We start from the raw sequence: 16,711 nt of genomic DNA, 5'->3' as shown, positions 1-16,711 counted from the left end.
ACGGGCAGCGGCGCGCCTCGCCTCCCTACTCCTCGCCCCGCACCGCCATTCTATTCCTCGCCGCACACCGCCTCGAGCGGGGCCGCTAGGCCGTCGCATCTCGCCGCGCGCTTACATTCGCCAGTAGGTTGGGCTAATACGGCGATTTTTAAAATTTCGTATCTCGATAACTATTCGTCCAAGCGCAAAATAGTACAATACTTTTCTGTTTGTCTTAGTCCCCTCTACCTTCCCATGACCGGACGTCAAAGTCTTGCGTAGCACCCTGTATAAGTTTGTATTGCTTTCTCGATACGATAACTGTAAATAATTTAATTATTAATAATTATCAGACGTTTTATACAAAAATGGGCAATAATTAAAAAAACAGTAAAAATTTTGACTTGAGTTAATAATAATCTAAAATATACGTTTACAGATCGATGCAATTATAAAATTTTTAATATCAAATAATACTTATTCAAAATTTTGATACAAACATAAATAAAAATAAATAATGCACTTTTCTCATTTCATTGTGATTAATTAAAAATTCCACTTTTAATGTAAAACTACTCAAAACTAATATTACGTACACTGTATTCTTATTTTGTTTTTATTTTTTATATTTAATTATACCTATTGAAAAATCATGCATATTAAGATTTTATTATATAACTAACAAACCAAGTATTAAAATTTCCTTTACTTTAGCATTCTCACATTATGCAAAGTAAAAACTTTATAACGTAAAGAATTATTTAACCCCAGTAGTTTTATTTAATAATTATAATTTAAAATAAAAACTTTATATTCGTGTTACAAACATTTTTCAATTGTAAACGCTAGTAGAAAAGAACCAATTTATAATTTTAATTTTTTATGTTTATTTTACCTAGCAATTCTAAACATTCCGCAGGCATGTTGGAGATATGTAAACAGCATTGTTCCTGTCGCTGCTATTACGACACATCCTAAGATCATAGTTCCGTTTATATGGAAGAATAATAAGTAGAAATATCTTTCTTGATCGATAAAATATTCAGTGGAGATCCGCAGATGATGTGATCGAGATACGTTTGCAGATAATATGAAGTATCTAAACTCTGGCAACAATTGAACAGCCACAAAAAGAAATGCGCCAGAAAAGAAAAACGCTAAATAACATTATAAAATAGTAAATAAAAATATAGTTTCCTAACAATTTTAAAATTTACATTGTTGTAAATATTGCATCATAAAATATTTTATACGTAAATTTTTTAAAAATAAATATGTGCCTATCTGTCAATCTATTAATACAGAAATTACAATACTATATTTTCTTTATTGTTTTCGATGTGTTAATAAAAAATTTTTAACTTTCTTTATCACAAAGATGATAAACCCCTTATAGATTTACTAAGAACGATTTCTCATATTTTAATAGATTTACTAATTGTAAGTATGATTTGTCACATTTTAAGACATTTGTTGTTCATAAAAGTTATGAAGTTTATAGTGCACTGTTATTCCATATTTTAATACAATGATTTTATACATTATTTCATCTTTCATACATGTTTCTTGAAATATTGCACTTGGAACGCAATACAAAAACAAGAAAGAATAACAAGCCAAAGATGTCTTACTTGAAATACTAGTTGCATAATACTTTGCGTTACTTCCATATCTTTCCGCAATTGCAATTTCCTTAGTGTCTCTTAAATCATTATACATACACTGAACTTGTTCCGTTAAATATTTTACCTATTTTTTCAATAAATATTTATGCTACTTATCTTAATAAAATTTTAAAAAGTTGTTAGGTATAAAGTGTTATTAAAGATATTAAGATGTTTATTTAAATGTAGTGAGCAATCAACTTACTGTTGTACTATTAACATAAAAGGCATTATATTTTATGACAAAAGCACTAAAAATGAATGCTGAAGATAGAATCTTTATGATAAATTCTGGAGTACATTTTGAAGTCAAAATTGTCGTAAGCTATAAGTAATGATATTTTTAAGGAATTAATATTGAAAAACATTCTCATGCCTTACTTTCACATATTGCAAGCCACATTCTTAACTGTATACATGTAATAGATTTAAATAAAGCTGTATAATCATTTTTTATTCCATATTAGTTTTAACATAATTAGCGTATAATAGTGTAGGATATAATTGCACACGCACACGCACACGCACACACACACACATATATGTATATGTACGTTTAAATGTATATGCGGAATCGCAAAAATTTTCTTATATAAATAAGGAATTAAAGAATAAAGGTATTATTGATAATTTATTATTTTCCAATTTTAAAATTTAAACTGAAAGAATTTTAATAGTTAAATGATATATTCTCTAAAACACAGTTAATATTTTCAAAAAACTATCTATTTAAAATTCACAAAAAAATTATAAGTACAAATTGCTTCTATAGATATGAGGTAAGTGTCAAGGTAATACATGTGTTACTAGAATTAAACTTGGTATACCTGAAATATAATAGAAGATATTAAGAAACTAAAGATGCAGATTAATTGCAGTTGAACATATTTGGACTTTTTGTAAGGCCACAATCCAATCAGCAGCAAAAGAAATCGGTTAAAACTGAAGAATCTATCCACAATATTGATCATCTTTCTACCAGCTCTGAAATAGTTGTGACGGGGATGTAGTGGACGAAGATTCCCTATCATCCCCACCACATTCAGTTTATTCAATATTTCCTCTTCTCTAGCCTTAATTTTAAAATTGCACAATTGAAGCTATTTTCCATAATTTAGTTTATAATACAAAACAATACAGTATCGCTTTTACATTGGCACACTTGCAATTTGTACTGTATCGTCGAAATGTGTTTGCCAATTAAGTAATCGATTCAACATGAGAAAGAAATTTAACAGATGGTTTCTTTCTCATGGAACATCATGAGAAAAGTTCTGCTGTAAAAGTTGTGCATGCGCACGAGAGTCACATTTCAGCCATTCTTATCCGCGTACTTCATTCTCTGTTATGTATATTCATTTCATCATGTATGTGTATGTATATGATTTCTAACAAGCAGAATTCTTCAAAAATATCTCGTTCACTACACAAGCCCACGAAAAATTATACTATATATGTACTATTTTGAGTACAGATACATATAACATATAATTTTACTTCATACATTTTTATTTTACTCGCTATCTATTAAAAAATATCTCAGTAATTATAAATGCATAAATATAAAAATTGGAAGATGTAAACATCAATCACTATCACATTTAGTTGTTCGAAGAAATGTTTTGTATAATTTTAACATTCTGCAATTTAATTACTTTTATAATCTACCTTCTTTTATTGTAACGGCGCGAAATACCAGTGAGGTCAACTTCGACAGAAAAGAAAAAGAAATTCAACAGATATTTCCTGTTCATAGAATATAATTAACGAGAGAAGGCATGGTGGAGATTACGCAAACATATTATTCACTTTTTCAGCGGTGTTTATCCATATATTTTGTTTCCATATGTACACTTATATGTTATGTGTATATGATCTACCGTGGAAAAATCGTTTTAAAAGTATTACATCTATTGTGCAACAATTATGTAATATTATTCTATATTATATACATAATTTATATATAACGTTTCTATTTTTTTGATCGCATAACTTTGACGTTATTCTTGCGAATTTAATTAATGTTTTATAAAATGTAAAGGAATATAAATTAAAATGTCAAATAAAACATTAATAAATAGTGGTAGAACTTAAAATAATACCACTGTAATCAATTTCCAGAAAACGATATTTGAAAATAAAACATCAAATAACATAGCCCTCGGTTAATGTTTCAAAAAAATTAAAGCAGCATTTTTTAAACTAAGATAGTATAAAAATAATTCAAAAAGAACAATATTATTACATATTATAGTAAATCATTATTGCTTAATTTATTTTGTTTTAATCTATTATTTATAGATATAAAATGGTATAAAAATATAAAGCGTGATAATAAAATTTCTAAAATAATTTTTTCTGCCGAAGTGACAAAGGCACTACTAACGATTACATCCCACCACTGCAACTGTGTCAACTGAACCCTTCTCTGCCTGCGCACGAGGGGCTAACCTAGGGGCAAATATTGTTATACGTTTCAGTCATTGTACAAGTTGGTTCGTGTAACGACGTATTGATGCTTTATACGAGAAAAATAGAGTGTAATTTAGAATAGAATTGTGATAATATTTTTAATAAAATATGGCGATTCGTCAACAGATATATATGAAAAGTTAATTAGAGTTCGTGAAAATGAGATTATGGTAAAATCGTGTGTTTTCGATTAAGATAAAACAGTTTTGAGAAGAACGTGAATTCATCAATGTTGTTGAGCGTTCATTCTTCCATGACTTTTTAATCTCAAAAGTGATTAATGTTGGAAAACCCTGCGCATTCACTTGGACACTTTTTATTTCGTTGGCTAAAAGGTTGAGTTATGAAAGAAACACATTTTTCGTCAATTTCTGAATAAAGTAACGCAGGTATTAAAATAGATACCTGAAAGTGAGTACCAGAAATGTTACAATTATATAGACGAATTTCTTACTTAGCTGTAGCGTACACATTTTCGATCTTTCATTTGAATGCAAATATAAGTTACTTATGTCAAAGATATTTAAAAGAGAACAAAAATATTTAAAAAATCATATTTACTACAAAATTACAACCTATAAAAGATATGATATCATTTCTCGCAAAATAAATAATTTTATTACATATTCAAACTCTTTTGCTGCCCGTTGTCTTTCTTACTTTCATTAAAAAACGATATGAATTTAGCATTTAAAAATATACGTATCAATATGTGTGGCTATAAGATCTAAAAACTTAAAAAAATTTGGAGAAATTTTGTAATATAAAATTTTAAATTTTAGTAAATATAAAAATAAAATAAAACTCGTATTACGTGTTGGATCAAGGTTTTGAAATAAAAGTACTGTTAATCACGATAAAAGATATAATATTGCATGCAACAAATCGTTATCACTTATTTCAACTAATTCTCACATATTTTGTTAACTGTAATAATTAACTGTATTAACGGTAATAAAATATAATAATTAATTGCACAAAATAGTTACATCATATTTCTTACATTTAGAGGAAAGTTGGTGCGAAACTCTTATTTTGTTGTTATCTAATTTACATACATTTTTTATATAATACGCGGTATTTCTTATACAATTTGTACTGCATCACTTCTTACTAAGTTTATCACTATGGTGTTGGTATGTTTTGATAATACTACCGCATTGAATATAAGACGATAAAATAAGATAACGATGAATTTGCCAACTGCAACAAATTATGTTTGTTTTTGTTTTGTTTTGTTTTTTTAAAAAGAAGGAAAAGACAAAGTAAGAGAAGAGGGAGAAAAAGAAATGTAATGTATTCATTTTATTATCATAAATAAAAAGAATCATTCCCTACCGTAGCAAAACACTCTAAAGATGCTATAAACAGTCCAGCCACATTTAGACCAAAAGATTTGTTGCCTTTCAGCATTAGAAACACTATCAGCTTTTGTATATGTACAGGAGCTAAGTACCACTGGATTTTGTATCTACACAAAAGATACATATAATAAATCAATAATTTGAGAAAAAAGACCAGTAATACCACATTATATGTTTGTTTACATTATACTAATACGTGAAAATATTAATTCTTATTTTTATCATTAAAAAGTAATAATCGTAAAATGTTATAATAATGTAATGAGAAAATATTTCCTACATCGTATCAAATACGTAATTGTAGTGATCGGTTATTTCTTGTCCGATGAGATTGGATAAGAACATATATAAAACGCAACTCATTGATGACAAGTAACACACCCCTAATTCTTCAATATCAAAATCGAATGATATAATCTGAAAAGCCTGATAGGCGAATTTTGGGATTAATTATGTGATTATTTTATATAAAAAATCGTACTTATTCATTTTTTAAGAAACATATTTAGTATTTTATATGTATAAATAAATAAACTTACTCGAAAAATATTGAAACTTAACAGCATCACTCCAAGTCCTATTAGAAACATGAACATTATCTCAAATGCGGACATTAAATATTCGCAAATCCTATAAATATAAATTTTAATACAAAATATACAATAATTAAAAAATATATTTATATATGTATGTATGTGTGTGTTGTGTGTCTTATAATGCATTATTATATGGCAAGATAAATACTAACATCATGGCATTTCGTTGAATGTCTATAGCACGAACAATGCCTTTATGAAGCAAATTCTCATTTCGTAGCATAATATTTTGTGATACGTAAATTTTCATTGTACTTTCGATACGATAACTGTGAATAATTTAATTTTTTATTATAGATATTTATATGACGAAATCATGATACAAGTCCTCGATACATATCCTCGAAGTTGAATAACAAATAAAATGAAGTACAATAAATTAGTTTTAGGATAAATTTATATGCAATACAAGGATAAATTAAGAGAAACAATAAACACCCTTAAAATCACTGTTTGAAGATCGGTTGAAAATATCTAAGAAAAATGTGGCATTATTTAAAAGACTAAATGTGATGATTTTTTTCAAGTTACTTTTAACTTGGAAATTTTAAACTATCAGTTTTAAATTATCAACGTTATTTTAAAAGGTATTTTATTTATTATTGATATATTTTTAAAAATCTGGTAGTATATGTATATAATATAAATCGTTTCAAGAGAAATTTAATAAAATTTAAGAGGAATTTAATAACTCATAATACCGTAATTTTCAAAAGGTCTGAAAATTAAATACGATTAATTGTTGCTGCATTCCGAGAAAATTTACGTACCAGACAGATTGTCCCAGAAAATTATAAAATATTAATCAATTGTAAAAAAAATATTACATAAATGTATATTCTATGTTTATCAAATACAATTACAAAAGTAATAATTTAGGTAATATAAAAAAGTTTTGTTTTATTAAATCATTTAATTCTCGATTATTATAAACATTTTAACTTCTTTACAAATTAATGTTTTTAAAAACTGAAACATAAGTATTAAGAAACTTTTATATAATGTTACTAATGTAAGTATAAATAAAAGAAATTCATTTTTTTACTGAGTCAATTATGTTTTTTATATAATTGACGACTTATTACAACAAATTAAGATGTTTCAGATTTTTACCAGAAACACGATGGAAAATATAATCCTGTCACTTTAATAAACTATATTATAAATTATTTCTACGTCTACTTCTTTTATTACGTTAAACATTTTTACCTAGCAATTTTGAACATTCCACAGGCATACTGAAGATATGTATAAAACGACATTCCTGTCACTAATAGAATGAATAGGCCCATGTGAGAACATATGTATATATGAAGTAATAATAAGTAGAAATATTTTTCTTGATCGACAAAATATTCTGCTACCATATATAGACGACGTTGATGAGATCCATTCATAAATAAAATAACGTTGCAATATTGTGGCCACAATTGTGTAATCATATGTAGAATTAACTGGCTAATAAAAAGCACTAAACATTATAAATAATTGATTCCATAAATTGTAGAACAGTTTTAATAATTTAGAATTTGTAATTTTATTAAAATGTCATATATTGGGATAATGCATAAGTTCGTCCCGTTTTGAAACAAAATATTTCATTTCATACCTATTATATTTTGTCCATATACATACATTTAATCAGTGATATATGCAATCTCACGAGTTGTTTTATGACGATCAGTTTCAATCAAGGTCAAGTTTCGTGACTGTCAATTTCGGAAGCCGACCAGAACGTTTCTCATCCGTGAGATTAAAATTTCCATTACGAAATTGTCGGAACCATTTACGAACGGTGGAATTATCAATAGCATTTTCTCCGTAGACAGAGCATATGTTTCTTTTGGTCTGAACAGCAGTTTTGCCTTTTCGAAAATAAAAGACATATGTCGAAAATGATGCTTATTTTTATCCATCTTTATAAATTTGTACGACTCACAAACATCAATCGACGACAATAAATTTGACAGTAAAGTTTTCGTTCAATTGCTACTTTCAATACGTCATATAGGTGTGTAGTTGATAGCAGATCGAATTCGTATATAAAATGTGCGAATATTTAAAAACGGGACGAACTTACGCATCAACCCAATACATTGTTACAAAATGCTAAGGTGTCGCATATAAGTTACACATATACATATTTTTTCCAAAACTTTTTCCAAAAAGAAAGTAATGGATAATAATTATACAAATGCAGTTTCCTATTGAATATATTATATACAATAATTTTGTAGTATTTTAGTTATTTAGATTTTATTGTATTAGAAATAGAAAAAGTACAAGACAAAGATCTTCTAATTTAGCACATATATTATATAATTGATGTGCAAGTGTCTCATTGCCTTATAGTTTGAATCACTTTAATTTGAGAACTAATTAAAATTTTTAAGTACTGTTTTTTTTTTAATTTTACCAGTAAATTTATTCAGTTATTTTCTTTTTACTTTCTTTCATGTTTCAAACATATGTATAATGTATAAAGATATATAGGACTAGAAAATTCACTTACTTATAAGTCCCATCGTATGACGTTTTGCTTTGCTTCCATATTCTTTTATAATAATAATTTCTTTATGGTCTTTTAAATTAACGTATACATATTGAAGATACTCTATTATATATTTTACCTATTATTTTAATAAGTTCTTATACCACTTGCGTATCTCTAATGAATTAGTAAAACTATCAACAATATGTAAGTTAAAAATTTTATCCAAAGCGTTTATTTGCTATTATTAAAAAATAAATACATAGATAAACTTACTGCACCATTGTTAAGAAGAAGAAAAATGTATTTTATCTCTATAACTATAAAACCGAAGGAACAAGAGACAATTTTTATCATAAGATCTGTAGTACATTTTAAAGTTATAAATGCTGTAAACTATAAATAGTAACATACTAAATAATAACATTTTTTAAATTAGAAATTGGAGATAGGAAATTACTTTATAGATTTTCATATTTAGTCTATAAATTGTAAATATGAAATAAGCAACGTCTAAGTATGTGTTTTTATGTAAATATGGTATTGTATAAGATATATTTCTCATTATTTACATATATCTAAATTAATGACTTTAATATTAAATTATGTATAATTTAATTAATAATCTAATTAAGATGTTAACTGCAAACTGGAAAAATCATAAATCTAATTCAATTTGATATATTTAATATATGTATGTATACTTTGTAATGCATATAGAAAGATAAAACAATATACAGAAAGGAAATTGAAACATTATACACATACTTGAACTACAATAGCACTTGTAACTGTAGCAAGTAAGAAAATATATCGATATTGTGCAAATTTCGATTTTTGAAAAGGCCACAGACCAATTATTAACAGAAGAGTCTGAGTTAAATTGAAATATTCGTCCATGATCTTCTCCCCGCTAGTTCTAAAATACTTATGACGGGAATAAAGTAAATGAAGATTCGTTTATCCCTACTACATTCGGTTCATCGATAAAATTTGCTACGTCTATTCTTTTTCTTTTTCAAGTTTAATGTTTTGCAATTTAAGTTATTTTCCGCAATCTAGCTGAATTGTAGTGTAAAACGCAAAACATCACCGTTAGACCTGTATACTTGTAATTTAGCACTGTATCGTTGAGACATAGTCGCCAATTCAATAATCGATTCAGCCGAAAGAAGTTCAGCAGATGTTTTTTCTCATATTATATTGCTCATGAGAAGTCTTGAGGTAAAAATTGTACATGCGCACTACTCATGATTCAGCGTCTCTTGCGTACATGCTTCAATTCGATATGTTCATTCATACGATATATTCGATGCATAACATTGAAAATTCTTTAAAAGTATCATGTCCACTATAATGTGTAACTGTGTGTCGCAAAGCATGTATAATATAATTTTTACTACATGTTTTTGTATATGTACACGTGTGTAGTTCAATTTACACTATATCGTCGAAATGCGTTCACCAATTAAGTAACCGATTCTACAAACAATACCAGGCAATTACCATATGGCTTTTTCTCACAGAATATCGTTTCCGAAGAGAGTCTTGTGGTAATAACTGCATGCACACTGGCTACGCCTCAGTGGTTTTTAAGCATGTGCGTCATTTCGTTATGCATGTCCATTTGTATGTATACATGATTCATAATGGTAAGAATTTTTCAACTGTTCTTTATTACACTCTCGTTTATACAATTGCATTATGAAGCATATTTCGACGTTTGTTGTATTTTGATTATTTATTAAACAAAGCTGAAAATTAAAAGATATTTTAGAATCGACCGACAATAAATGCATAAATATAAAGCTTAAGAAATATAAATATTAATTGTTATTGTTATATTTAGTTCATCACCTTAAAATTAATTAAATATTCTCTATATATTTTTTGTATAAATGTTAATTCTATAATTTGAAATAATTCTGTAATTTAGACTAACTGCAACAGTGTAAACTATAAGTAAGGTCGCAATATGCGCACTTTAACACTTTCGAGGAAGTCACCGGTTAAATAATCGATTCAATGTTAAAAGAAATTTAACAGATGTTTCTCTTTCATAGGTGTTTCTCATGTTGTCCACACATGTCCTAAAGTGAAAGTTATGTAAACACACATTATTTGCTTTTGAGTTGTTCTTATTCGTACGTTTTACATTTCAATATACATATGTATGCACTCATTGTATCTTACATATGGTCTGCTGACGTAAAAATTTATTAAATATCAGTATTCTCTATTGCATAATTTATGTTGTAATTTTTTAGCGTATAATTTCTCATCTTATTTGCAAAATTGAGTAATGTGTGTAAGTTCTCATCTTACCTGTTAACTGAGTACTGTTTTATCAAATATAAAAATATATAAATGTAAAAGGCAGGATTAAAATAAATTAAAGACAAGATGATAAAATAGTGGCAAAAATTAAAGTGATGTCAACTCTCAAGAATAATAAAATTGTTTTTAATATACACTAAATAATTTATAAAAGAAAGTAATACATATAAAGAGTAATTACTGCAAAAGTTGCTTCATATTTATCACATTATCAAAATTGGACAATACTAAAGTATCGTGCAATGCGATTATTTTTTTTTGTTTTCTGATTTCTAATTTGTACATAAACGAGTGTCCTTATAAAAACTTTTTTCTACCTCACATTATCGCATCGTTTATGTGACAGTATTTGTTCTTTTAGATTTGAGGTATATCGTAGATACTCTCTTTTTCATTAACTTTTTCTAATTATAACATTAATTAATATATTATATTGTTATTATCGCATTGAATACATGATAGTAAAATAAGATATAGATGCATTGGTTAGCTGTAACAAATTAAGTTTGCCTTTATTTTATATTAAATTGTATTTAATATGTTATAAAACGAAATTGTTATATACTATATGTATATGATATTATATTAATATTCAAACATGAAATATTTATACATATTTAATAATTGTATATGAAATGTAGTATGTGGAACATGGTATATAAAATATTTTATACCGTGGCAAAACATTCTATAGATGCTGTGAACAATCCGCCGACAGACAAGCCAAAATTCTTATTACCTCTTTGCAATATTAACAGTATCAATCTTTGTATGTGTAAAGGAGTTACATACCATTGGACTTTGTATCTAAAAGTGATAACAATATGACAGTTTAAAAAAAATGATAATATTTAAACAGTAGAATTTTATTGTTAGTATGTACACACACACACACACATACAAAATTAGTACATTATTTTTTTCTTTAATGATAATACATAAATTTCTAAATTTCTAATTTGTTTATGTAAATATAAAGTAACTGTATTACTTACGCAGTGGCATATACGTGGTTATTATGATCTATAATTTGTTGTCCGACAAAATTAGCCACAAACATATATACAAAACACAAAGTTGCAAATACAAGACTAATAAACAATTCTTCAATATTATATCCCAATAATGCAACTTGAAAGACCTAATACCAAATGTCATTAAGATCAACTTCTATGAAGAGCATAGTATAAACGTAGGTGAAATTTAGTACAAAAATTTTCAACTACAATATAATTTAATGTATTAAACTTCACTACTTTTGTAAATAAAATTTATAACTGCCACTTGTATGTATTATACATTGTTTATCATTTTATTATACATGTATGTTTTTATTACATTATTCTTTAATAAATTAAATCATTGTTTGCATTACTATTAAAGTTTTCCGAATAAATTTTATAAAGATTATAATATACTCGATGACTATAAAATTAATAGTAATTCATTCTCTTTTGTTATAATTGATTTAATTTGAGAACTCAAATCCGTGGATTTGAAAATCATACATTATACAATTGAATCAGTAAGTATATTGAAAGCATTATAATCCAAATTCAAATAATCTCTTCTTAGAATTGTCACCTTAAAGTTCTTAATCTAAGATATCAAAGTTGGTAGTAGAAAGACAATAATAATATTGTTATAATAAGCAATGTAAAGAATTAGCATGGTAATTAGTAGATGTGGCTTTATAAATAAAAACGGTAAACCTTCGGAAAACCAACGTATATGGAATAATGGGTAAGAATTCCTATGTATGTTTGTCCTCTGAACATGAATATGTAACTTAAAAATGGCGCTCGGGACAAGAAACATCGAAAACCATTTTAAAAACCCATAAAAATTATAGTTTTTAACATTTATCCCACTAAATGTTAAAAATTTTGAAAAATGTTTTAAACAAAAGTTGTAGATCTCTTCGAAATATACATTTTATGTCCTATTCATTTTTACTGTGTGAGTGATAGTTTTCGAGAAAAAGGATGGACTATAAACCTTCTATCTGTTCTCCCATCTAAGTATGTACTTTGCAGTGCGATTCCACATGGGTTTGCAACGTTTCACGTGAAGCGAGATCCACTCCACACCTCAGACATGGTTTGGGTAAGGTTATATCTTAACAAAGTGGAGGCCCCCTTCGGGGGGGGGGGGGCGGAACATACTGTCTCCACGAACAGTACAACGGTGTCAGACATGTGGAACAGTACAACGATGGAAGTACATGCGTGGACAGTATGTTCCGCCCCCTCCCCTCCCGAAGGGGGGCCCCACTTCGTTAAGATATAACCATACCCAAACCATGTCTTAGGTGTGCAGTCTCGCTTCACGTGGAAAGTCGCTTGCGGGAAGGAAGAGTTATTCGTGGTCAATGGGTTTTCGATGTTTCTTGTTCCGAGCGCGATTTTTAAGTTACCTATTCATGTTCAGAACACAAAAATACATAGGGATCGGGTATTCTTACCTATTATTTCATATACGTGGGTTTTCCGAAGGTTTACCATAAAAACAAACAACTTACTCGATAAATGTTTAAGCTTGTACTCATAACACCGACTGCGATTAAAAACATGAATGATATCTCAAATTTGGATATTAGATAGGTGGAGTAACTTTAAAAACAAAAGTCTGTTATTCCATATACTATACATTTATTACAAGATATGTATATACGAACGTTATAGCTTGTCGATGAATATTTACAGCACGAATTATGCCTTTATGAGCTAGAATCTCATTCTGCAGTTTAACATTTTTTGATATATAATTTTGTATTGCTCTGTCGATACGATAACTGTAAATAATTTAATTATTAATAATTATAAGAAGTTTTTATACAAAAATGGGCAATAATTAAAACAATCAGTAAAAATTTTGACTTGAGTTAATATTAATCTAAAATATACGTTTACAGGAAAACTTAGCATTCTAAAAAACTAGCATTCTCATATAATTAGCAAAGTAAAACATTATAAAAAAAGTTTTTCAAATGTGAGTATGAGTATAAACAGAACTAAATTATAATTTTATTTACGATGTTTATTTTACCTAGCAATTCTAAACATTCCGCAGGCATGTTGAAGGTATGTAATGAGCGTTAATCCTGTCGCTGTGATTACGACACATCCTAAGATTATAGTTCCATTTATATGGAAAAATACTAAGTAGAAATATCTTTCTTGATCGATAAAATATTCAGTAGAGATCTGCAGATGACGTGTTCGAGATACGTTTCCAGATAATATAAAGTATCTAAACTCTGGCAACAATTGAACAGCCACAAAAAGAAATGCGCCAGAAAAGAAAACCACTAAATAACATTATAAAATAGTAAATAAAAATATAATTTTCTAACAATTTTAAAATTTACATTGTGGTAAATATGGCACATAAGATATGCCTATCTGCTAATATATTAATATATGTACAAATTACTATCTTTTTGTTGTTTTCGATGTTTTAATTATTTTTAATTTTATTTACTTAATAAATCTAAAAGGGGCTTGTCAAATTTGTCATATTTTAATATATTTTTGTTCATAAAAATTATAAAGTTTATTGTGCACTGTCGTTCCATATTTCAATACATGGATTATATGTATACATTATTTCATCTTTCAGACATATTTCATAAAATGTTGCACTTGAAACGCAATACAAATACAAGAAAGAATAGAAACCCAAAGATGTCTTACTTGCAAGTCTAGTTACATAATACTTTGCGTTACTTCCATATCTTTCCACGATTGCAATTTCGTTAGTGTCTGTTAAATCCTTATACATACACTGAACTTGTTCCATTAAATATTTTACCTATTCTTTCAATAAATATTTATGCTATTTATCTTAATAAAATTTAAAAAGTTGTTAGGTATAAAGTGTTATTAAAGATATTAAGATTTTTATTTAAATGTAGTGAGCAATCAACTTACCGCTGTACTATTAACATAAAAGGCATTATATTCTACGACACTAGCACTAAAAACGAGTACTGAAGATAGAATCTTTATGATAAATTCTGGAGTACATTTTGAAGTCAAAAATGTTGTGAGCTATAAGTAATGATTTTTTAAAGGAATTAACATTGTAAAACATTTTCATGCCTTACTTTCACATATTGCAAGCCACATTATTAACTGTATACATGTAATATCTTTAAATAAGCTATGTAATCTTTTTTATTTCATATTATATTGTAACATAATTAGCGTATAATAGTGTAGAATATAAATGCATTCTAACACACACACACACACACACACACACACACACGCGCGCGCGCGCGCGCGCGCGCGCGCACAGGAACACGCACACGCTCACGCCCATGCACACGCTCACGCACACGCACACGCACACGCACACGCACAGGAACATGCACACGCTCACGCCCATGCACACACTCACGCACACGCACACGCACGCATATATATCATGGGAATCTTTAAATTTTTTTATACGAATAAGGAATAAGAGAATAAAGGTATTATTGATTTATTACTTTCCAATTTTGAAATTTAAACTGAAAGAATTTTGATAGTTAAATGATATATTCTCTAACACAGTTAATATTTTCAAAAAAATATCTATTTAAAAATCTAAAAAATATATAAGTACAAATTACTTCCATATATATAAGTGTCAAGGTAATAAATGTGTTAGTAGAATTAAACTTTGTATACCTGAAATATAATAGAAGATATTAAAAAACTAAAAACGCAGATAAATTGCAGTTGAACATATTTGGACCTTTCGTAAGGCCATAATCCAATCAGTAGCAAAAGTAATCGGTTAAAACTGAAGAATCTGTCCACAATATTGATCATTTCTTTACTAGCTCTGAAATAGTTCTGACGGGGATGTAGTGTGGACGAAGATCCCCTATCATCCCCACCACATTCAGTTTGTTCAATATTTCCTCTTCTCTAGCATTAATTTTAAAATTGCACAATTGAAGCTATTTTCCATAATTTAGTTTATAATACAAAACAATAGAGTACGGCTTTTATATCGGCACACTTGCAATTTACACTGTATCGTCGAAATGTGTTTGGCAATTAAGTAATCGATTCAACATGAGAAAGAAATTTAACAGATGTTTCTTTCTCATGGAACATCATGAGAAAAGTTCTGCTGTAAAAGTTGTGCATGCGCACGAGAGTCACATTTCAGCCATTCTTATCCGCGTACTTCATTCTCTGTTATGTATATTTATTTTATCATGTATGTATATGTATATGATTTCTAACAAGTACAATTCTTCAAAAATATTTCGTTTACTATACAACACAACGAAAAATTATACTATACATGTACTATTTTGAGTACAGATACATATAACATATAATTCACTTCATAAATTTTTAAAAAATTTAGACGAAATTTGTAAAAAAATATTATAATTTATAACACTAATGAAAAACATAGCTCTACGTTAATTGAAATTTATAATTTTTATTGTAAAAGTATTTGTAGTTTAAGACATTAATTCATGAGAATTTTTTAATGTGGGAAAGTAATCGACGATGAAATAATTGATTTAACTTCGACAGAAAAGGAAAAGAAATTCAACAGATGTTTCCTGTTCATAGAATATAATTAACGAGAGAAGACATATGGAGGTTTCGCAAACATACTCGTATTATTCACTTCTTCAGCGGCGTTTATCCATATATTTCGTTTCAATATGTACACTTATATGTTATATGTATATGATCTACTGTAGAAACATCGTTTTAAAAGTATCACATCTACTATGCAACAATTGTGTAATATTTTTCTATATTATATGCATAATTTATATACAGGGTG

General features: G+C 27.6%; 3 protein-coding genes across 3 annotated transcripts in view; all 3 read right to left on the bottom strand.

Annotated features, from left to right (window-relative positions):
- LOC105568220 overlaps positions 1–2,674 on the bottom strand; it is a 4,866-nt gene extending 2,192 nt beyond the window's left edge. Inside the window, exons 1-5 of the mRNA XM_012023691.1 lie at positions 2,471–2,674; positions 1,849–1,968; positions 1,593–1,728; positions 875–1,136; positions 268–300 (exon numbers count right to left, since the gene is read on the bottom strand). Of these exons, the coding sequence (XP_011879081.1) occupies positions 268–300; positions 875–1,136; positions 1,593–1,728; positions 1,849–1,968; positions 2,471–2,674 (755 nt within the window). The remainder of the gene's footprint in view (positions 1–267; positions 301–874; positions 1,137–1,592; positions 1,729–1,848; positions 1,969–2,470) is intronic.
- A 2,426-nt stretch (positions 2,675–5,100) lies between these two features.
- Positions 5,101–6,299, bottom strand: LOC105568171. Its single transcript, XM_012023619.1, has 5 exons — positions 6,228–6,299; positions 6,019–6,109; positions 5,760–5,905; positions 5,454–5,586; positions 5,101–5,318 (listed from the first exon to the last, which is right to left on the bottom strand). Exons 1-5 carry the CDS (start codon positions 6,296–6,298, stop codon positions 5,268–5,270), a joined length of 492 nt encoding a protein of 163 aa, XP_011879009.1. The 5' UTR covers position 6,299; the 3' UTR covers positions 5,101–5,267.
- A 5,043-nt stretch (positions 6,300–11,342) lies between these two features.
- LOC105568219 (odorant receptor 22c-like) lies at positions 11,343–16,262 on the bottom strand. Its single transcript, XM_012023690.1, has 9 exons — positions 15,583–16,262; positions 14,836–14,955; positions 14,599–14,716; positions 13,952–14,213; positions 13,581–13,697; positions 13,425–13,515; positions 11,899–12,044; positions 11,578–11,710; positions 11,343–11,393 (listed from the first exon to the last, which is right to left on the bottom strand). Exons 1-9 carry the CDS (start codon positions 15,724–15,726, stop codon positions 11,343–11,345), a joined length of 1,182 nt encoding a protein of 393 aa, XP_011879080.1. The 5' UTR covers positions 15,727–16,262.
- Positions 16,263–16,711: the final 449 nt, after the last annotated feature.

The sequence above is a fragment of the Vollenhovia emeryi genome, unplaced genomic scaffold, assembly GCF_000949405.1.
Source record: "Vollenhovia emeryi isolate VEMERY1.0 unplaced genomic scaffold, V.emery_V1.0 DF939131.1, whole genome shotgun sequence".
In the NCBI taxonomy this organism is placed as follows: domain Eukaryota; kingdom Metazoa; phylum Arthropoda; class Insecta; order Hymenoptera; family Formicidae; genus Vollenhovia; species Vollenhovia emeryi.
The sequence above is the reverse complement of the archived record's forward strand: the minus strand, read 5'-3'. Positions and strand labels throughout refer to the sequence as shown.

What these genes read in the sequence shown, in the direction of transcription:
- LOC105568171 (XM_012023619.1), bottom strand. Translation starts at nt 6,298, where the DNA reads ATGCTACGAAATGAGAATTTGCTTCATAAAGGCATTGTTCGTGCTATA. An exon ending in AATTACGTATTTGATACGAT is followed by an intron (nt 5,587 to 5,759) that starts GTAGGAAATATT and finishes TCTTTTGTGTAG; the next exon opens with ATACAAAATCCAGTGGTACT. An exon ending in CTTTAGAGTGTTTTGCTACG is followed by an intron (nt 5,319 to 5,453) that starts GTAGGGAATGAT and finishes AATTTGTTGCAG; the next exon opens with TTGGCAAATTCATCGTTATC.
- LOC105568219 (XM_012023690.1), bottom strand. Translation starts at nt 15,726, where the DNA reads ATGATCAATATTGTGGACAGATTCTTCAGTTTTAACCGATTACTTTTG. An exon ending in TATCTTCTATTATATTTCAG is followed by an intron (nt 14,956 to 15,582) that starts GTATACAAAGTT and finishes CATTACTTATAG; the next exon opens with CTCACAACATTTTTGACTTC. An exon ending in AACCACGTATATGCCACTGC is followed by an intron (nt 11,711 to 11,898) that starts GTAAGTAATACA and finishes TATCACTTTTAG; the next exon opens with ATACAAAGTCCAATGGTATG.